Source organism: Hypanus sabinus, chromosome 4, assembly GCF_030144855.1.
Source record: "Hypanus sabinus isolate sHypSab1 chromosome 4, sHypSab1.hap1, whole genome shotgun sequence".
Classification (NCBI taxonomy): domain Eukaryota; kingdom Metazoa; phylum Chordata; class Chondrichthyes; order Myliobatiformes; family Dasyatidae; genus Hypanus; species Hypanus sabinus.
This window is the reverse complement of record NC_082709.1, coordinates 10,664,956-10,688,303: the sequence shown is the minus strand read 5'-3', so window position 1 is coordinate 10,688,303 and position 23,348 is coordinate 10,664,956. Positions and strand designations below refer to the sequence as shown.

The 23,348-nt window shown below is 41.3% G+C and overlaps 1 protein-coding gene across 1 annotated transcript; it reads right to left on the bottom strand.

The window, feature by feature from the left end:
- Positions 1 to 488: 488 nt before the first annotated feature.
- On the bottom strand, positions 489 to 17,491 carry spc25 (SPC25 component of NDC80 kinetochore complex). Its single transcript, XM_059966392.1, has 7 exons — positions 17,237 to 17,491; positions 15,901 to 16,046; positions 5,322 to 5,387; positions 5,089 to 5,235; positions 4,768 to 4,872; positions 4,306 to 4,404; positions 489 to 1,214 (listed from the first exon to the last, which is right to left on the bottom strand). The coding sequence occupies exons 2-7, from the start codon at positions 16,040 to 16,042 to the stop codon at positions 1,096 to 1,098; spliced, it is 678 nt and encodes a 225-aa protein (XP_059822375.1). The 5' UTR covers positions 16,043 to 16,046; positions 17,237 to 17,491; the 3' UTR covers positions 489 to 1,095.
- Positions 17,492 to 23,348: the final 5,857 nt, after the last annotated feature.

The window sequence follows — 23,348 nt, the reverse complement described above, 5'->3', positions numbered from 1 at the left end:
TTCAATTATTAAAGAACAATTATCTTCGAATTTTCTATTTTTCAGTGTTTATCACATTACTTTAACAGAAGGATAATTAGACTAAAATGTATCACAACTCTCCCTGTGATGAACTGAGTCTGTTCCTACCATGAAAGTGTTATAACCTCAAGCTCTTTGATACATAAGTCACAAGGCTAGATACTGAAATGCTAGTTACAAGCAACTCAAGGGCTCCCCAGTCCCTTGAACAGCAGATTCTAGAATATCAGATAAACAACTCACCTGTACTTGCTAATTCATCTACCATCAAGTTCCACCCTAAATCAAAGGCAGTTATGGGCAATACAAATTGATAAATTATAAACAGTACAGTACAAATCTTTAACTGACTTTGATATAATAATTCAGATATTTTTTCTCCTCCCAGTAGAAGCAAATGTTATTTAATCAAGTTTTATTCTATGTGCTTTTCAAAACAATCACATTTAAGAAAAGTAACAACCCATTAATACTATTACCTTGAATAGTTTTTCTGTTCTGTTGCATGAATGAGCAGTTGGGCACCATTCAATATTGTCAAAATAAAACCAATGTTTTATCCAAGTACAAATATTAAAGTTTAAACAGCCCAGGTGCAGATAATCTAAGGCAAAATTAATTCTAGCTTAACCATGGATGAAAATGTTAAACACTTACATCATACAAGATCATCCTGAAATACATCTCCTATGTCACTTTAGCACAATATAAAAACTCTTGCATTGATATAAGACATTCTAATATGCTCCACCCAAGCATAAAATGAATACCAAGCACTTCAAGAATTAGCTGTCCATTACTGTCTTTAGCATTGCAGTAAAAAATTAACACTCGTCTACAAAAAGGACAAAAAATGTTTATTATCCACAACTACAATATTGAAGCTATCTTGTATTCCTGCCAGAAATAGATGAAATATTATTGACTTCTATAATACATGCAACAACCTCCAACAGAGATAGTTATTAACAAGAGTAAAATTTTAACATATTACACAATAAAATGAAAAGTTTGTAGCTGACACAAATAAAAACTACATTTAAGTTGAACACAAAACAGGAATACATCTTGAAGTTAAACTAGTTCAGTAAAAGCTTTCCTAACATTTGCAAGAAATGCAGAGAAATTGTTGGTTTCCTTGAGTTTTTCCTGTAGCAGAGGCATACATTCCAGTGGTGGATCACATGATGTGACTGGGAAAAAAAGAAATCCAGCAGAATGTGAGCTATAATGTGTATAGTTACTTTTGGAACAAATAACATGTTGTACAGTTCATGTATGAGCTTATTGTGTATGAACAGCAAGGTACTGGGCCAGAGCAGACAAAAGATGCAAGTTCAAAATCCCGGCAAGGCACGATGTAAAAGTGAATTTTTAACCTACTTAATGCTATTTCAAACAAAATACCTGCTTAACTAGTAAAGTGCTAACTACCTAGATTCGTCAATTGAAACTGTAATCTACACTACACTCCAAATTTGAATGACTCACAGGAAATAGGGATGGGCTATGTACAGAAATCTGACACTTCAAATTAATTTATTTTTACAAACTACCGATGATCAACAATTTATACAGTATTATTTACCCTTCTGGGCTAATAAATATGCTTCACACTTGGTTCTCAAAAACATGACTAGAAATTAATTTCTTAGTTTCTCTAATAAACAAACTAGAAAATTGTAAACAAATTTCAAAACTTCCCCTTTGAATTTATCAAAAACTCTGACTTACCCCGGACACCAATTTTATTTTTCCTTATAATAACTATGTATCTGCATGAAACCAATAGCAAAAAGTAAAGACAATTCAAAATCAGATTAGGATCCATACTACATACACTTGAACAATTGACACCTGTGCTAAACTAATATTTATTGACTACAACTCTACCTCAATAATTCCAATCAAACTTATCGCCAAACTCTGAGACCTGGGAGTTAACACCTCTGTGTGCAACTGAATCCTCAACTTCCTGACCAATGAACTGCAACAGTAAGGGGTTCCCAACCTTTTATATGCCATGGATCCCTACCATTAACCAAGGGGTCTGTGAACCACAGGTTGGGAACCTCTGATCTACTGGATCTCCTATTGGGGAATGGGACAGGGCAGATAATAGTGTGTGTAGGGGAATACTTCAGATCTAATAATCATAATTCCATTAGTTTCAAGATAATAATGGAGAAGGACAGGACTGGTCCTCAGGTTGAGATTATAAATTGGAGAAAGGCCAATTTTGAGGGCATGAGAAAAGTCTTAGGTGCAGGTGTGGACTGGGATAGGTTGTTTTTGGGCAAAGGGATGCTTTGTAAGTGGGAGGCCTTCAAAAGTGAAATATTCACAGTACAGAGTTTGTATGTTCCTGTTAGGTGCAGTAAAACTGTACTCAGCCCCCCTACATTGTATACAATGTGCTTCCTGTACATTCATGACTGCATGGCCAGTTTCTGCTCTAACTCCATCTACAAAATTGCAGATGGTATCACCAGAGTGGGCCACATCTCAAACAATGATGAGTCAAGTACAGGAAGGTGATCGAAAACTTAGTAAAGTGGTGTCAAGATAACAACCTTTCCCTTAGTATCAGCAAAACAAAAGAGGTGGTCATTGACTTCAGGAAGGAGAGCAATCCACATGCTCCTGTCTATATTACAGTGCTAGATCTAGAAGGCTGACAGCTTCAAGTTCCTGGAGTTAACATTACCAACAGCCTGTTCTGGTCTAACCAAGTGTTTGCCACAGCTACTACAGCCAACCAATGTCTCTGCTGCCTTGGGAGGCTAACAAAATTTGGCATGCTCCTGTCAACCTTACCAATTTTTATTCACAGCCCCATAGAAAACATCCTATCTGGATGCATCACAGCTCAGTATGGCAGCTGTTCTGCTAGTGACCACAAGAAATAGCAGGGTTATGGGCACAGCTCAGCACATCATGGAAACCAGCTTTCACTTCTCAATGCCTCAGTAAAGCAGCCAGCATAATCAAAGATCCACCCATCCCAGAAATACTGTCTTCTCCACTTTTCCATCCGGCAGAAGATACAAAAACCTGAAAGCATATTCCACCAGGCTCAAGGATAGCTTCTACTCCACTGTTATAAGATTATTGAACAGTTCCCTAATATGACTCGACCTCATAATCTACCTCATTATGATCTTGCATCTTACTGTCTACCTGCAGTGATTTACTCTGCAGCTGTTACACTTTATTTTGCATTCTGTTATTGTTTTACCTTGTGCTGCCTCAATGCACTATATAATGAATTGGTCAGTATGAACAGTATGCAATGATAAGTTTTTCACTGTCATCAGTACATGTGCCAATAATAAACCAATTCCCAATAATCAGTTTGATGTGGCTGATTGAATTTAGAAGCACATGTGCAGTGTAACCAGACTATCAAATTATCACCACACTGCTAAAAAAGAAATGACAAGGCAGTTTGGATTGATAAACAGGTAAACAGAACAAACTTCCATCAAAAGCTGATAACTTTAAAAGGCACGAAAAACATGCAAAAATAAACAATTCTGATGACCATGTACAATCACAAACTAAATGTATTTAATATATTTATGGGATACAATCCTTCCCTCCGTTCAGGCAAGAGGACAGGGATAATGTTAACCAAAACTCTATAATCTAGCAATGAATATTGGATATGTGAAAGTTGTCTCATCATACGATATAGCAGCAGAATTAGGCCATTTGGACTATCAAGTCTGCTCTGCCATTTCATCATGGCTGCTCCATTTCCCTCTCAGTCCCAATCTCCTGCCTTCTCCCCATATCCCTTTATGCCCTGATTAACCAAGAATCTATCAGCCTCTGCCTTGAATAAACTTCATGCCCTGACTAATCACAAGACTGTCAACCTCTGCCGTAAATATACCCAATGTCATGGCCTCCACTGCCACTTGTGGCAACAAATTCCACAGATTCACCACTCTCTGGCTAAATAAATTCCTCCTCAGCTCCGTTCTAAATGGACGTCCCTCTATGTCAAAGCTGTGTCTCCTGGTCATAGACTCCCGTACCATAGGAAACATCCTCTCTACATCCACTCTATTGAGGCCTTTCAACATTTGACAGGTTTCAATGTGGTCCTCCCTCCTTATGAATTCTAGTGAGTACAGGCCCAGAGTCTTGGATAACAGGAAATATTTATACGTAACTACGACATAGTAGCTTAAATATGGGGAAAAGTCATAATGGTGTAGGTTATGCAACTCACTTTTTGCTTTTAAAATTAAATACCATTTTTCAAAATAGCCATACCTTCATAATTCCCCTCTTCATTAAATTTCAGTAAGAATGTAAACAGCTGCTCAGGATTTTTGCTATTGATGCATTTGAAGATAAATTGCAGCTGCTCCCCTGTTGAAGAACCAAAAAAAAGGATGTTCAAAAAAAAACATACAAACTGAGATAATTCTTCAAAAATCTGGTTCAAACATTCAAGTCAATGTTACTACACTACAAAGATATATCTTATGTTTGTTATTTTCTTTATTGATGTACAAGTACACTTTAACTTGGTCCAAATACCAAAAGAAATGCAATATATTGAACTAAACGTGTAAGTTATAAAACAAAGATAAAACAATGCTATAAGTACTTTTATAATCTATTATTTTCTTCAATAAAAAACATTAAGTTAAATATTAAAGATTAATTATTTTCAAATTTGCAGCTGAAAACATATAGCATTTTCTACATAAAGACATTCCATTTTCCTACCATGGACCTTTCGAATTTCCAGACCCATTCGCTTCTTAAACATTTCTGCTGATGTATTCAATTTCTTAAGTTTGGCTTTATTTTCTTGTTTTTGTGCAGAAATTACTATTTGTGTAAGGAAAAAAATAATTATTTTCATGGCCAACAATATAAGAACAGTTTCAGGAACGATCAGCATGAACATTGATTATTAATAACAATAGTTATTTCTGCAATTTGGATTAATTAAATTAATTAATTGAGTAATTGATTATATTACTCAAATCAATTTTATCAAAGCACAGGTCAGTTTTATATCCTTTCCTCAAAAAACACACATACATTCCTGCTTTTTAGTAAGTGCTTCCTTCAGCTGCCTCATTTTTTCTAACACTTCTTGCTTTTGTTGTTCATTATTTTCAAATTTTTGGTCTGCAATCTGTAGATCTTCTCGCATTTTCTTTATTAATGCATTCTGCTCAGCAATCACTGCAAGAGAAAGGCAGTTCCTATTAGAGGAGAGTTATTTCGTGAGATGTATAGAATTGGTATTTAGCAGTTCATTAAGCTCATACCCTTTTTGCTTATTTCAATTTTATCACACATCTGGTCCTCCTCTTCATGTATTTCAATGCATCTGTCTGTAAAACAAATTAATAACTAAGATTTTGAGGGGAAAGAAAATTAATATATAGAAATTATCCATTAGAAAATGATTTTTACTAAACTAGCCATGACAAACATTCATAATTACTTAAATGGTGCAAATGGAGTTCAATCTGAGTTTTTGGTGGAGAACTCCATTTATAGGTCTAGGAAAATATATTGCAACAGGTAAAACAAGTCAAAAAACAGCATTGCCAGTACAAGAGAAATTCAAACAAACAGACTATATACATGTACTCTGATAACTGTATTTCTCTGACTAAGGTCCAGGCAAACTGAGAACATCCACTTCCCACAAACAAAAGCAATACATTAAAATATTCTGAATCCCTTTGAAATGAAAAAGCTTGGGTTACTGCTTGTTTGTAGGGTTGTTTGCAGAGCCTGGAAGTTAGATCGCAAACATTTCATCAGCAGTTGAGGTGACATCAACAGTGTGTATTTGAGTGCTGTTTCTGCCAAGTGTTCATGTTTGTATTAGTCTGACTTTTTGTTTAGATTGGTTGGCTGTCGTGCTGGCCGCTTGTCTCAGTTGGGTCCCGGCCAACAGGATACCTAAGTGACCTCCACTGGCTCGGTCATTGTGAGCATTGGTCTCTTGGCCCCAATACTGCAGAAGCCTACATTTGTAAATTGCATCCAGTTCAACATGCTGGTTAATAAAAGTCTTCTGTTGGGAATCAGGCTTCTAAGAATTATTTTAATTTCTTGTTTTGCACTTCTGCCAGGATTTTTGTAGTTTCCCATACAAACCTATATCCTTCTTGGTCTTCATGTACTGAGATGAGTGACAGAGGATCGTGTCTTACGACTAGCTTATGTCCATGTAGTCTCATGGATAGTTTTCTCCCCATCTGTCCTTCATAATGCTTGAGGCAGTCTTCACATTTGATTTGCATTTCTTCTCTCCATGTGGGCTGTTGGATTTTTGGGTCTTAAGACGAGCATTCTGACGGCTGTGCTGGGTTTGTGTGTTACCATTATTCCATGTGGTTGGAGCCATCATTTTGGAAATATTGTTGATGCATAGTAGGGTTAGCCTCTTCCCTGTCTATTCAGTAGGAGTTAAAATGTTGATTCTCTAGACAAGACAGCTTCCAATGGAGTTTTTTTGGACGGCCATTGTGCGTGAATACTTTGAAAAAGTAGTTTTCTTCTTGAGGTCTGCGCGACTGCAGTGTGTTTCCACTCGGTTGAATAGGCTTTGGATGCAACTTTCTTTGTGGCAGAAAGAGACTAGTTCATCTGGGAAACTACAAAAATCCTGGCAGAAGTGCAAAACAAAAAGTTAAGAGAATGCTTTAACGCTTGGTTCTCAAGGGAAGATATTAACAAGCATATTGAATGGGATGCAACTTACGAACCTATGCAGCTGCAGGATCGGGGCCAAGGGGTGAGCTGCAGGCACCCAAGGAACCAATACTCACAATGACCAACAACCAGGATATGGGCCAGCAGAGATCACGCAGCCATCCAGATGGCCAGGACCCAGCGGAGACTAGCGGCCAGTGCAACAGCCAACCGATCAGAACGCTTCAGTCCGATATAAATGAGAACACGCGGGGAAAAAACAAAATTCAATTGCACACTGATGATGTCACCTCGACTGGGGACAAAATGTTTGTGACACAACATCTAGGCTCAGCAAATAACCCTACAAACATTCCTTAATACTTCCTCACTTGCATCATACCTCATCTGGGCATAGTCTCTGGTCTCGTCAAGCACGCCACAACTTCGATATGCTGTTCAGATTACATTCAAGGGAATACAGACAGGTTACATGAATGGATAAAACATATAAAATTTTTACAGGACTTGCATGCAGGATTGATGTAGTATCTAGAAGCAAGGTTCTAGATGGCAGGTTAATGGTTCAGAAGAGGAATGAAATGAAACTTCATCCATGGAGGCATAGACTACCAAGTTCTTCAAGATATATTAATTGATTTTTCAAACAATATGGGGTTAGCAGGGAAGCAAAGCTGAGATCTTGAATGACAGAGCAGGTGTAAGGGGGAAAATGACAAACATCCTCTTCTATTATGTTCAACTTCCACGAAGTTGTTCGTTATAAAAGGCTTTGAAGGCATAACTTTGATGGCAGATATGTACAACTGCAGGTTGACAACCTCTTATCCAAAATGCTTGGAACTGAAAGTGTTTCAGATTTTGAAATACATGAGATAGCTTGGGATCGCTAATATTTCTGACTGAAGTTATGTGCTACAATGTATTCTTACAGTTGTTCATCAGACATATGTACTGATGCAGCCATTCAGTATGTTAGATTTTCATCAGCAATGACCTTAGCAAGCTTTTCAATGGATTTCCCTGCTGTTTTGTCATCAGCAGACTCGTTATCATCACAAATATTTAAAACTTTAACGCTGTGCATTTTCTTAAATTTCTGCAATTACATTCAATTTTCAGTTCGCCATGATAGATCTTTGCTTGTTTCGTGATCAGCATACCGTTAAGCAGTGTATGTTCACTTCAATGCTAATAAATCCACTCTTTCAATACACGATTGAGATCTTCACCTCGCTTTATGCAGAGTTTTTCTAGTTTTGAACTGAATTGACTTAATTTCTTAAATCCTTCATATACATGAGGTGTAAAAATCTTTACATCACATCTCTGCCTAAATATGCAATGTATAATTTATGGTAATTTATAATCAATAGTATGTACAACAATGTAACATAGAAATACAGTTGTGTCAGCATGAATTAATCAGTCTGACGGCCTGGTGGAAGAAGCTGCCCCAGAGCCTGTTGGTCCTGGCTTTTATGCTGCGGTACCATTTCCCAAGTGGTAACAGCTGGTGGAACAGCTTGGGGTTGGGGTGACTCGGGTCCTCAATGATCCTTCAGGCCCTCTTTACGCACCTGTCTTTGTAAATGTCCTGAATAGTAGGAAGTTCACATCTACAGGTGCACTGGGCTGTCTGCTCCACTCTCTGCAGAGTCCTGGTACAGTTCCCATACCAAGCAGTGATGCAGCCAGTCAGGACGCTCTCAATTGTGCCCTTGTAGAAAGTCTTTAGGATTTGGGTGCCCATACCAAATCCCTTCAACCATCTGAGGTGAAAGAGGCACAGTTCCACCTTTTTCATCACACAGCCCGTATGTACAGATCACATGCGATCCTCAATGATGTTTATGCCGAGGAAATTCAAGCTGTTCACCCTCTCAGGTCCATTCATGTCAAAAGGGGCTAGCCTGTCTCCATTCCTCCTGTAGTCCACAACCAGCTCCTTTGTTTTTGCGACATTGAGGGAGAGTTCTTGACACCACTATGTTAGGGTGATGACTTCTTTGTAGGCTGCCTCATTAATATTTGAGCTTAGGCCAATCAGTGTAGATTCATCAGCAAATGTAATTAGCAGATTGCAGCTGTAGGTGGTGACACAGTCATGGGTATACAGAGAGTAAATGAGGGGGCTTAGGACACAGCCCTGAGGGGCACATGTATTGAGGGTCAGAGGTGAGGGAGCCCACTCTTACCACCTGCTGGTGATCTGACAGAAAGTCCAGGATCCAGCTGAGACTGGGTAAAGGCCGAGGTCTCTGAGCTTCTTATTGAGCCTGGAGGAATTATGGTGATGAATGCTGAACTGTAGTCTGGAACAGCATTCACATGTAAGCATCCTTCTTCTCCAGATGTGCAAGGACGGTATGCAGAGCTGTGGCTGTTGCGTCATCTGTCGATCGGTTGTGTTAGTAGGCGAATTGTAGTGGATCCAGTGTGGATGTCAGCATGCTGCAGATGTAGTCCTTGACCAGCCTCTCAAAGCATTTGCTATTATTGAGATGAGTGCGACAGGACGCCAGTCGTTCAGACACATTACCTTGGTCTTTTTAGGTACATTTTTCATTAAGTTCTATTCATTACATATGTGAGGTCACTTCTCAGAACCGTCTGGTTCTGCAGGGACTTGCACATCACCCGGGAACCTTCCCAGAGCACCTTGCGGAATTTCCCATTTGTGATATCATGTCAGTGCAGTGCTCAAAAAAAATTCCAGATTTTGGAGCTTTATGTATTTCAGAATTTTTGATAAGGGGTACTCAACCTGTATTAGAAAAACAATTAGGGAATGGGAAGAATTTTCACAGCATTTACCAATCAGACCTTCTCTAGGGTGCTAATTCCTGACCTTGGGATTTAAATATGGAATCTTCTGACTCAGCTATAAATATATCCTTAACAGAACAATAGCCATTGCTCGATTTTCCAAAAAAATACTCAATGAGATAATTAATCTAATTATTACAATCATACCATGAAGTCCAAAGTGTTTGTAACTAACGCATTTAGAAACATAGAAAACCTACAGCACAATACAGGCCCTTCGGCCCATGATGCTGTTGAACATGCTCATACTTTAGAAATTACCTAGGGTTACCCATAGCCCTCTATTTTTCTAAGCTCCATGTACATATCTAGGAGTCTCTTAAAAGACCCTGTCGTATCCGCCTCCCCCAGTCACCGGCAGCCAATTCCACGTACTCACCACCCTCTGCATAAAAAACTTACTCCTGAAATCTCCTCTAAACCTATTTCCAAGTACCTTAAAACTGTGCCCTCTCCTGTTAGCCATTTCAACCCTGGGAAAAAGCCTCTGACTATCCACACGATCAATGCCTCTCATCATCTTGTACACCTCTATCAGGTCACCTCTCATCCTCCGTCGCTCCAAGGGAAAAAGGACAAGTTCACTCAACCTTTTCTAACAGGGCATGCTCCTCAATCCAGGCAACATCCTTGTAAATCTCCTCTGCACCCTTTCTATGGTTTCCACATCCTTCCTGTAGTGAGGTGATCAGAACAGAGCACAGTACTCCAAGAAGGGTCTGACCAGGGTCCTACATAGCTGTAACATTACTTCTCGGCTCTTAAACTCAATAATATAGTTGATGAAGGCCAGTACACCGTATGCCTTCTTAACCACAGAGTCAACCTGCGCAGCTGCTTTAAGGACTCGGACCCCAAGATCCCTCTGATCCTCCACACTGCCGAGAGTCTCACCATTAACACTATATTCTGCCATCATATTTGACCTACCAAAATGAACCACCTTACACTTATCTGGTTTGAACTCCATCTGCAATTTCTCAGCCCAGTTTTGCATCCTATCAATATCCCACTGTAACCTCTCACAGCCCTCCACACTATCCTCAACACACCCAACCTTTGTGTCATCAGCAAATTTCCAAACCAATCCGACTTTCTCATGCAGTTCCTTTATAAAAATCACTAAAGAGAGGCGGTCCCAGAACAGACCCCTGAGGCACTCCACTGTTCACCAACCTCCATGCAGAATATGACCCATCTACAACCACTCTTTGCCTTCTGTGGGCAAACCAATTCTGGATCGACAAAGCAATGTCCCCTTGGATCCCATGCCTCCTTACTTTCTCAATAAGCCTTGCATGGCGTACCTTATCAAATGCCTTGCTGAAATCCATACACAGTACATCTACTGCTCTACCTTCATCAATGTGTTTAGTCACATCCCAAAAAATTCAATCAGGCTCATAAGGCACAACCTGCCTTTGACAAAGCCATGCTGACTATTGCTAATCATATTATGCTTCTCCAAATGTTCATAAATCCTGCCTCTCAGGATCTTCTCCATCAACTTACCAACCACTGAAGTAAGACTGACTGTTCTATAATTTCCTGGGCTATCTCTACTCCCTTTCTTGAATAAGGGAACAACATTCACAACCACTCCAATCCTCCAGAACCTCTCCCATTCTCATTGATGATGCAAAGATCATTGCCAGAGGATCAGCAATCTCCTCCCTCGCCTCCCACAGTAGCCTGGGGTATATCTTGTTCGGTCCCAGTGACTTATCCAGCTTGATGCTTTCCAAAAACTCCAGCACATCCTTTCCTAACGTCTATATGCTCAAGCTTTTCAGTCCACTGTAATGAATACTTTGCTACAGGATTCCCTCAGTACCTCCGCTATCTCCTCTGGTTCATACACACTTTTCCACTGTCACACTTGACTGGTCTTATTCTCTCATGTCTTATCCTCTTGCTCTTCATATACTTGTAGAATGCCTTGGGGTTTTCCTTAATTCTGCTTGCCTAGGGCTTCTCATGGCCCCTTCTCCTAATTTCATTCTTAAGCTCCTTCTTGCTAGCCTTATAATCTTCTAGATCTCTATCATTACCTAGTTTTCTGAACCTTCTGTAAGCTTTTTTTTTCTTGTCTAGATTTTCAACAGCCTTTGTACTCCATAGTTGCTGTACCCTACCATTCTTTCATAGGTCTCACTGGAACGTACCTATGCAGAACGTTTACGCAAATATCCCCTGAATGTTTGCTACGTTTCTGCCATACATTTCCCTGAGAACACCTGTTCCCAATTTATGCTTCCAAGACCCTGCCTGATAGCTTTGTATTTCCCCTTACTCAAATTAAACCCTTTCCTAACTTGTCTGTTACTATCCCTCTCCAAAGCTATGGTAAAGGAGATAGAATTATGATCACCATATCCAAAATGCTCTCCCACTGCGAGACCTGACACCTGAACAGGTTCATTTCTCAATACCAAATTAAGTATAGCCTCTCCTCTTGTAGGTTTATCTACATATTGTGTCAGGAAACTTTCCTGAACACACCTAACAAACTCCCCCCCATCTAAATGCCTTGCTCTAGAAAGTTGCCAATCATTATTTGGGAAATTAAAATCTCCCACCACAACGACCCTGTTATTATTACACCTTTCCAGGATCTGTCTTCCTATCTGCTCCTCGATGTCCCTGTTACTATTAGGTGGTCTATAAAAACCACCCAGTAGAGTTATTGACCCCTTCTTGTTCCGAACTTCCACCCACAGAAACTCATTAGACAATCCCTCCATGACTTCCTCCTTTTCTGCAACCGTGACAATATCTCTTATCAGCAGTGCCATGTCCTCCCCTCATTTGCCTCCCTCCCTTTCCTTTTGGAAATATCTAAAGCCTGGCACTCTAAGTATCCATTCCTGCCCTTGAGCCATCCAAGTCTCTATAATGGCCACAACATCATAGCTCCAAGTACTGATCCACACTCTGAGCTCATCTGCTTTATTCATAACACTCCTCACATTAAAACAGACACATCTCAAACCATCGGAATGAGTGCGTCCCTTCTGTATCACCTGCCTATCCTCCCTTTCACATGGTCTCCAAGCTTTCTCTATTTGTGAGCCAACCTCCCTTTCCTCCAGCTTGGTTCCCACCCCATTCCCCCCCCCCCCAGCATTTCTCATTTAAACTCTCCCCAATAGCCTTAGCAAACCTCCAGGATATTGGCTCCCCTCGGGTTCAAGTGCAACCCGTCCTTTTTGTACAGGTCACACCTGTCCCAATGATCCAGAAATCTGAATCCCTGTTCCTTGCTTCAATTCCTCAGCTACTCATTTATCCTCCACCTCATTCTATTTCTATACTCACTGTCACGTGGCACAGGCAGTGATCCCGAGATTTCTACCTTTGTGGTCCTGCTTCTCAACTTTCTTCTTAACTCCCTGTAGTCTGCTTTCAGGACCTCCTTCCTTTTCCTACCTATGTTGTTGATACTAATATGTACCACAACCTCTGGCTGTTCTCCTTCCCACTTCAAAATATCATGGACTAACGTAATATAAGTATTTTAACTTGTAATTCACTGAACATAGCAAAAGCAATAGTCATTCAAATTAAAGTATTGGAGTAGTTGATTTTAAAATAAATGAACATACATCAGAATTTGATCCTTCTAATTTAGGTAAGGCAATAAGGTTTTGCAGTTGCCAGCTGTTAGCATTTTAATTAATATCAGCCTTTACTTTCTCAGTTCATACTGTCAGCACAGCAGCAGTAAAGTCGGTTGACTTTAAAGCTGCCTGGGGATCAAGCTCGGAGTAGAATTTAATAATTACTTAATTCAAAGATTCCAGTAATCAGAAATGAACTGACAGGATGACACAAAGTGCCTCAAAGGAATACAGGCAAGTTGAGTAAATTGGGAAGTAATAACAGGTGGAGTTTGAAACGGAATAATACAAGGCTTTTCACTTTGATACAAAGTGCAGGATGACACAGTACTATTACAATATTAAAATATGATAAGACATTGGTTTGCAGATGGACCTTTGTACATTGGCTCATGAAAAGTAGAAGATGAACAGACAGGTATAAGAGGAAGTCATCATTGAGTGGATGTCGATTTCCACCATGGACAATTATCCATTAGTTAATGATATCTTTGATCAATTATGATTTCAAACTAAATTACTCTTATTTAAAAATGAACAAACAGGGAATGGAGGGGTGTAGGTCATGTGTGAGCAAATGGGATTAGTTCAACTGAGTATCACAGTTAACACAGACACTGCAGGGATTATTCCCATGCTGAATTATTCAGTATTCTATGGTTCAGGAAAACGGCAACTGATACTACTCCTGCCCTTATAAACAGAAACTGTTTTCACAGAATATAAACACCAGCACTGTATCTGGTTATGATAACTTCTAAATCTTGATAGATCCATTGTAAAGGAAGTCTTTAATTCCAATACTATTACAAAACCTATTTTCTACATCTGCTGTTGAAATTACTAGTCTACACTGGACTTGAGAAAATCTACAGATGCTGGAAATCCAGACCAACACACACAAACTGCTGGAGGAAATCAGCAGGCCTGCCCCAAACAAGGTCCCAATGATCCAGAAATCCGAATCTCTGCCATCTGCTCCAATCCCTCAGCCACACATTTATCCTCCACCTCACTGTCACATGGCACAGGCAGTAATCCTGAGATTACTACTTTTGGGGTCCTGCTTCTGACCTTCTTTCCTAACTCCCTGTAGTATGTTTTCAGGACCTCCTCCCTTTTCCTACCCATGTTGTTGGTATCAATATTTACCACGACCTCTGGCTGTTCACCTTCCCAGTTCAGGATATCATGGACACAATCAGGAACATCCCAGACCCTGGCACCTGGGAGGCAAACTACCATCCATGTTTATTTCCTGCGTCTGCAGAATTGCCTGTCTGACACCCTAACTAGAGAGTCCCCTATCACTGCTGCCATCCTCTTCCTTTCCCTACCTTTTTGAGCCACAGGGCCAGACTTTGTGCCAGAGGCTTCCCCCAGGTAGGTCCCCCTCACCCACAGTACTCAACAGGAGAATTTATTGTGAAGGGGGACAGCCACAGGGGTACTTTCTAGTATCTGACTCTTGCCCTTCCCTCCCCTAACTGTTACCCACTTATCTGTCTCCTGAGGCCCCGGTGTGACTACTTGCCTATAGCTCCTCTCTGTCACCTCCTCACTTTTCCTGACCAGATGAATGTCATCGAGCTGCATCTCCAGATCCCTAACCCAGTCCCTAAGGAGCTGCAGCTTAACGCACCTGGCGCAAATGTGGCCGTCCGGGAGGCTGGGAGTTTCCCAGACATCCCACATCTGACACTCAGTACAGAACACTAGCCTCACAGACATACTTCCTATTCCTCACAAGTAGCTTACCTCGCCTCGACCCATTAACACCAAAGCCCCCCTACTCCGTCGCCTGCTCCTGACACCCGCTCTATGAAAATGTCTTCTTTTAAATCTTTCCCTCTGGCCCAACTCAATTTGAAATTAAAATAAACCCAATGTACATCAAACTGTGTGCCTTACTTGTCGTATTCAGTTATTTTACAAAATTTTCAGTTTTAGAGGTTAATTTTCATACACAGCAGAACACAGAGCAGTACAGCACAGGAACAGATCATTAAGGCCACAATGTGCCAAGCCAGCTGAAAAGTAAATCAAAAACCCCTATAAACTACTCCCTCCTACCCTTAGGCCCGTATCCCTTCATCTCCCTCACATTCACATGCCTATTGAAAAGTCTCTAATGTACTTGCCTCCACCACCATACCAGGCAGCACATTTCCAACATGCACCACTCTGAGTAAAAAACTCACCCTTCACATCCCTTTGAATCTACCCCCTCTCACTTTCAAGAGGAGCATAACCTTGTCGTAGTTTGGAGGCTTGTGTGCTTCAACAACCCGGACAGCCATCTTACCTTGGCTGGAGTCAGGGCTTTCAGCTTTGGCTCTTGGTAGGGTCACCCATGCCAAACAGGTCAGACTAAGAGTGGTCCACCTGTCCTCCAGGTTCAGGGGTTCCACTCAGGGCTAACAACCCTGACTAGTAAAACAACATTGTTACAGAAACAACAATGAAGAATCCTTCTACATCTCAGCACAACGGTATTCCTGAGTCTCCACCCAGAACTTGTGTGACTGGCGGTAGTGAAAGCCGAGAGGAAACTACAGACATGATGAAGGAAATCATGAACAGCACCAGAAATGGAGGACCTTCATTGGTGCCCTAATTGCTAATGGTATAGCAGTCAGTGAACAATCTTCAATAAGTGCCCTCTATTATTGTACATATAGATGAAAACTATAGATAAAATTAGATATACAGTATAGATAGATCGTACCTCTTGTAACCTTTATGGATTCTACATAATTGTGCTTAAATCCTGCTGGATTACAGCTCTCCCACAAACTAAAAAACTTCGTCCTGGTTTCATTTAGCTTCTCATTCAGCTGACCTTGTACATCTTCTATACAGTTATCCATCGATCTACAAAATTTAAAATATGTCACACTTACTAAACAACAGGTATTAAGTACTTTAAGATGCACAAGCCACATCACTGGATCACTTTCACCATATTACAATAACTGGTAACATTAATAACATAAACTTTAAAGATGTTAAAGCAGTTTTCAAGTGTAGGATTAAATACGTCACAATAAACAGTTAATTATTTTTTTTTACCTTTAGTTAACAGAGATGATTTCAATCTAAAATAGTAGACAGATGAGCAATCACGCTTGTGTCAAATAGCACTGTTGTTTAACAGATATGCTGTATGGAATAAATGGAGCTAACAGAGTAGGTACAGTAAACTTCTGAATATCCAGCACACTTGGAACCTTAGTAATCCCAGACTAGCAGATCTTTTGGAACTAATAGCCGTTACATCTGATCCTCTCTTTAAAATATCACACAACAGTATAATAAAAATTCCAAGGAACCTATTGCATTTTAAAAGGGGAATGGGTTTGGGTAGAGAATCAGGTTACCAGATGCCAGAACATCAGCATTTCCAAACAACCCTCATTATTGGAGTGTTAGCAACACAGACAAAATGCTGGAGGAACTCAGCAGGCCAGGCAGCGTCTATGGAAAACAGTACAGTTGACTTTCAGTCAGCTGCAAGAATCTCCATCCGAAATGTTGACTGTACTGTGATGTCCCTAGATACTGCCTGGCCTACTGTGTTCCTCCAGCATTTTGTGTGTGTTGCTTGGATTCCAACATCTGCTGACTTCCTCCTGTTTGTTATTGGAGTGTTACTGCACTTGCAACTAAAATCAGCACCTCATACAGATCAATTGCTGTTGACATGAAAATATAACTAGTTATATAACTGAACACATTTAGTAAAACACTATCCCTCCTTTCCCACACCTTAACCTCGCCTGCCTACCCCTCTCTACCCTGCACCCAAGTGCACTCCTCTCACCCCCATAATCACACCCAAGATCACCCCTCTTACTCCCTCTATCCCGCACCTCTCACCCCCTCTACCCCACTCCCAGAGCACCCCTCTCCTCTACCCGTAACCTACGGACCCACCCCCCACTCCTGCCCTCTCCACCGTGCACCTTATGGACACACTCCCGCCCTCCCCATCACGCACCCTACGGCCCCCTCTAGCCCGTGCCCCGGCACCCCCTCTCCCGCCTACTCCAGATCCCACTTACCCAGTACTTTACCCTCGCCCTCTTTCGCGCCGCTTTTCAAATTTCTCCTACTGCCCGCCGGGGAGGCTCCACCTCTCGGGGGAAGAACCGCCTTTTCGTCGGAGGGGTGTGGAGGTTTCGTCCGCCTGGGTAAGCGGCCCGTGTTTCGAACCAGCTCACACCGGGAATTGGAGCAGTTTCGCGCCGATCACACTGACGTGATTTCCGGCGGCATGAGCCGGAAGGAGGGCGGAGGCATCGTGTACCCGATACATTCCTGTGGGCACGTCTATATAATAGTATCTTCCAACAGGATCAATGAAAGATCAACCAGAATGCAACGAACTGCAAATGTAAATATAAGTAAATAACGAGAACGTGAGAAAAAAAGAGTCCTTAAAGTGAGATCATTAGTTGTGGGAACACCTCAATGTGAGAGTAGTTATCGCCTTTTGTTCTTGAACTTGATGGTGAGTCCTGAGGCACTTGAACCTTCTACCTGAAGGCAGCAGTGAGAAGAGCATGGACTGGGTGGCTATACTCATTTAAGGACTGTTATATTGGTATTTCATGCTCATTATTTATTGCTATTTATTTATATCCGAATTTGCACGGTTTGTTTACAGTTTACAATTCCTGATGTTTACAGTTATTCTATAGTTTTGCTAAGTATGCCCTCAGAAAAAGAAACTCAGGGTTGTAGGTGGTTACATTTAGTACTCTGATAATAAATTTTACTTTGAAGTTTGCTGCTTTCATACGACAACGTGAGACTGTACTATGTAGGTGGGGGAAGGTTGTGGGACTTGCGGCGAGAGAAGTTCCGTTGAATTGTCATTCAACCATACATAAATACAACGTTACTCTGCGGCCAAGATGCAAAACACAGCACATATAAGATAGCAGTAAAATACAGTCACACAGAAAATATACGTTAAATTATGGAGTGCTGCGAGTGCGTACAGAACATCCAGAGAATGGAACAATCAATCTGCAGGTCTAGCTAAACGGGAGGGAAGGAATTATCGATGTTGGGTTGCCTAACGTTGTGAGGGGGATGGAATTGTCGATGTTTCGGATCGAAATCCTGTACGTATCAGAAACATCGGCAATTCGTTCCACTAATACTGGTCGACCAGCTGAACTTCTCCAGCAAATTGGACATACAAGAAACTCAGATGCTGTAAATCTCGAGAAATCTTCGAAGGCTTTCAAGACAATCTCGTAAAAATGTTCCATTCTCCTTGATAAGTGGATAGTGAGTAATTGCTACTTACATAAAATAAGTTGACTACTCACCCTCTGCATGCCACCTTGGCTGAACAGAGAGGAGCACTTTTAGCAATAGACTGAGACAATTGCGCTGCTCCAAAGACCTCTATATGAGGTCATTCTTACTCTTGGCCGTTAGGCTCCATAATGAGTCAACCGGTAGCCGGGAAAGTGATGACCTCCTCCTGTGAGGCTGTTTGTGGTAACTTAATTTTTATTCTTTCTACTTCCTTTCTAATATTTATATCTGGTCACTTGTAATGCTACCGTGACGCTGTAATTTCCTTTGGAATCAATAAAGTATCTATCTACTACTACTTTAACAGTATAACAACACACACAAAGTGCAGCAGGCCAGGCAGCATCTATGGGAGAAGCGGTGTCGACGTTTCGGGCCGAGACCCTTCATCAGGACTAACTGAAAGGAGAGCTAGTAAGAGATTTATAAGTAGTGGGGGGAGGGGGAAATACGAAATGGTAGAAGACCGGAGGGGGTGGAATGAAGCTAAGAGCTGGAAAGGTGATTGGCGAAAATGATACAGAGCTGGAGAAGGGAAAGGATCATTGGACGGGAAGCCTCAGGAGAAAGAAAGGAGAGGGAGTACCAGAGGGAGATGGAGAACAGGCAAACAACTGAATAAGTCAGGGATGGGGTAAGAAGGGGAGGAGGGGCATTAACGGAAGTTAGAGAAGTCAATGTTCATGCCATCAGGTTGGAGGCTACCCAGCCGGTATACAAGGTGTTCCTCCAACCTGAGTTTGGATTCATTTTGACAAAAGAGGAGGTCATGGATAGACATATCAGAATGGGACGTGGAATTAAAATGTGAGGCCACTGGGAGATCCTGCTTTTTCTGGCGGACCGAGCGTAGGTGTTCAGCGAAATGGTCTCCCATTCTGCGTCGGGTCTCACCAATATATAAAAGGCCACACCGGGAGCACCGGACACAGTATACCACACCAGCCGACTCACAGGGGAACTGTCGCCTCACCTGGAAGGACTGTCTGGGGCCCTGAATGGTGGTGAGGGAGGAAGTGTAAGTGCAGGTGTTGTCCACTTTCGTTCTCTTGTATACGTTAAGCCTGTCAGGACTGCAGATAATAGTAGCTTGCACATAAGTCTCTTCCACATAAGTTTACAGGCACATATCCTGGTCTCCTATGCTAACGTCCATTCGGTCTGATTTCGGGGCATTAATAGGACTGGGAAGGACAGAAAGCAATTCATAACACAGACCACTTCCAATACTAATTGTAGGTCCAATAAGGCATAGGAGCAAAATTAAGCCATTCAGGCCATCGAGTCTGCTCCGCTATCCCATCATGGCTGATTCCGGATCCACTCAACCCCATATATCTGCCTTCCTGCCATATCCTTTGAAGCCCTGACTGATCAGGAAACAATCAACTTCTGCCTTAAATATATCCACGGACCTGGCCTCCACTGCAGTCTGTGGCAGAACATTCCACAGATTCACTACTCTCTGACTTTAAAAAAAATCCTCCTTACCTCTGTTCTAAAGTGTCGCCCCTCAACTTTGAGGCTGTGCCCTTTAGTTATGGATACCCCCAACATTGGAAACATTGTCTCCACATCCACCCTATCTAGTTCTTTCAACATTCGGAAGGTTTCAATTAGATCCTCACTTATTCTTCTAAATTCCAGTGAGTACAGGCCCAAAATTGCCAAACGCTCCTCATATCTTAACTCCTGCATTCCCAGCATCATCCTTGTGAACCTCTTCTCGGCTCTCTCCAATGACAACACATTCTGAGACCCAAAACTGTTGACAATACTCCAAGTGTGGCCTGATTAGCATCTAATAAAGGCTCAGCATTATCACCCTGTTTTTATATTCTATTCCCCTTAAAATAAATGCCAACATTGCATTTGCCTTCTTTACCAAAGACTCAACCTGTAAATATAACATTCTGGGAGTCTTGCACAAGGAATAGAACTTAATTGAATTAAATTTACTTTATTATTTATATCCTTCATATGTATGAGTAAAAATCTTTACGTTGCATCTCCATCTAAATGTACAATTTATATTAAATATTATGTACAAGATAGTCAATATAACACTAAAAAACCAGTTGTGTCAACATGAATTAAGCAGTCTGATGGCCTGGTTGAAGGAGCTGTCCTGGAGCCTGTTGGTCCTTGCTTTTATGATGTGGTACCATTTCCTGGATGTTAGCAGCTGGAACAGTTTGTGGTTGGGGAGACTCGGGTCCCCAATCATCCTTCAGGCCCTTTTTACACACCTTGTCTTTGTAAATGTCCTGAATTGTGCATAGTTCACATCTACAGATGCGTTGAGCTGTCCGCACCACTCTCTGCAGAATCCTGCAATTGAGGGAGGTACAGTTCCCATACCAGGCAGTGATGCAGCCAGTCAGGATGCTCTCAATTGTGCCCCTATAGAAGGTTCTTAGGATTTGGGGGCCCATACCAAACTTCCTCAACCATCTGAGGTGAAAGAGGTGCTGCTGTGTCTTTTTCACACACAGCTGGTGTGTACAGACCACGTACATACCAAGTTTATGCCAAGAAACTTAAAGCTGTTCACCACTCAACCCCAGATCCACTGAGATCAGCAGGGGCTAGTCTGTCTCCATTCCTCCTGTAGTCCACAACCAGCTCCTTTGTCTTTGCCACATTGTTTTCTTGACACCGCCTCTTCTCTGTAGGCTGCCTCATTATTATTTGAAATTACGTAGGCCGATCAATGTAGTATTGTCAGCAAATTTAAATTAGCACATTGAAGCTGTGGGTGGTGAGTCATGGGCATACAGCAAGTAAATGAGGGGGCTTAGGACACAGCCCTGAGGGACACCTCCATTGAGGGTCAGAGGTGAGGGAGCCCACTCTTACCACCAGCATCCAGCTACACCATGGCAGGGTGATGGCCAAGGTCTTTGAGTTTCTTGTCAAGCCTAGAGGAAATTATGGTGTTGAATTATGGTGTCCCGAGTCCCCCTGTACCTCTGACGTTTGAACCTTCTCCCCACTTAGATAATAGTCCACAATATTGTTCCTTTTACCAAAATGCATCATCATACATTTCCCCTCACAGTATTCCATCTGCCATTTTTTGTCCATTCTTCCAATCTGCTCGAGTGCTATTGCAATCACAATGCTTCTTCAGCACTACTTACCTCTCCACCTATCTTTGTATCATCCACAAACTTTGCCACAAAGCCAACAATTCCATTATCCAAATCACTGACAATGTGAAAAGTAACGGTGGCAACGTTGACTCTGAGGAACACTAGCCACTGGCAGCCAACCAGAAAAGGCCCCTTTTATTCCCACTCACTGCCTCCTGCCTGTCAGCCATTCCTCCATCCATGCCAGTATCTTTCCTGTAACACCATAGGATTTTATCTTGTTAGCCTCATGTATGGTATCTCATCAAATGTCTTCTGAAAATCCAAGTAAATGACATCCACTGCCTCTCCTTTGTCCACACTGCTTACTACTTCCTTGAAGTACAGATCTGTCATGCAAGATTTCTTTACAGAAACCATACTGACTTATTTTAACATTTGTCTCAAAGTACCTCCAAATCTCATCCTTAACGATAGACTCCAATACTTTTCCAACCACTGAGGTTAGGCTAACTGGCCTATAATTTCCTTTCTTAAAGAGTGGAGTGACATTATGCAATCTTCCAGTCTTCCAGGACCACAAAGAATCAAGTGATTCTTTAAAGATCATGACCAGTGCATCATCTTTTCAACAACCTCTCTCAGGACTCTGGGATGTAGTCCATGTCACCTATCCACTTCAAGACCTTTCAGTTTGCCTCGCACGTTTTCCTTTTTAATAGAAGCAGCACAGTCCTGCTCCGAAACCCATGGACCTCTAGCCCACTACTAGTGTCTTTCACAGTAAAGACTGATGCAATGTACCCATTAAGTTTTTCTGCCATTTCTTTGCCCCCCATTACTACCTTACCAGTATCATTTGCCAGTGGTCCATTAACTCTCACCTCTTTTACTCTTTATGTAACTGAAAAAAAACTTCTGGTATCCCACTTTATATTATCAGCTAGTTTGCCCTCATATTTCATCTTTCCCCTTATAACTTTTTTGTTGACTTTTGCTGGATTATAAAAGCTTCCTATTCATTTTTGCTACTTTTGCCCTTTCCTTGGATTTTATGCAGTCCTTACATACTATTGTCAGCCACAGTTGCCTACTCCTGCCACTTGAGAACTATTACTTCTGTGGGACTTACCTATCCTGTGACTTGTGAACTATTCCCTGAAACTTCAGCCATCTCTGCTCTGCCTTCATCCCCACCAGTATTGCCCTCCAATCCACCAGTGCAATATTTAGACTGCTCTTTTGGCAGTCCTGATTGATTTTCTGTACCATCTTCAATACATAATCTTCTCCATACCCACTTCAACCTCATTGTACACTATAATCTTAGACCAATTAGCCTTTTTTTTAAAAAAAAGGGAAGGCAGCAAGTAATGCACCATCGTTTTATAAAAATCTTCATTTGGCATGGTGGCAGGTCTTCATGTTCCTGAAAGCCCTGAAATTTGGATTTGCTGGCTTAACCACGCCCTCATTAAGATTTCCAAATCCATAATACAAGGTTTATGACACAAAACAATAGCTTTAAGTTTCTGTAAGGTTTTACGCAAACCTGTCTCCAGGTTGTCCCCTTATATTACCCATTTGTAGTCTCTCTTCATCACCCCACTATTATTTGCACTCCTGGCAGACTTAAATGCATGTATAACCAGACAGCCATTGTGAACACAATATTTCAATAATAGTCAAATTATTCTATAACTGGGAACTACTCACTATCCATTCATCAAGGAGTTTGGAATACTTT

Coding starts and splice junctions, on each gene's coding strand:
- spc25 (XM_059966392.1), bottom strand. CDS start 16,042: ATGGATAACTGTATAGAAGATGTACAAGGTCAGCTGAATGAGAAGCTA. Junction 5,236..5,321: donor AATTGAAATAAGCAAAAAGG/GTATGAGCTTAA, acceptor TTTCTCTTGCAG/TGATTGCTGAGCAGAATGCA. Junction 4,405..4,767: donor GGAAATTCGAAAGGTCCATG/GTAGGAAAATGG, acceptor GTTCTTCAACAG/GGGAGCAGCTGCAATTTATC.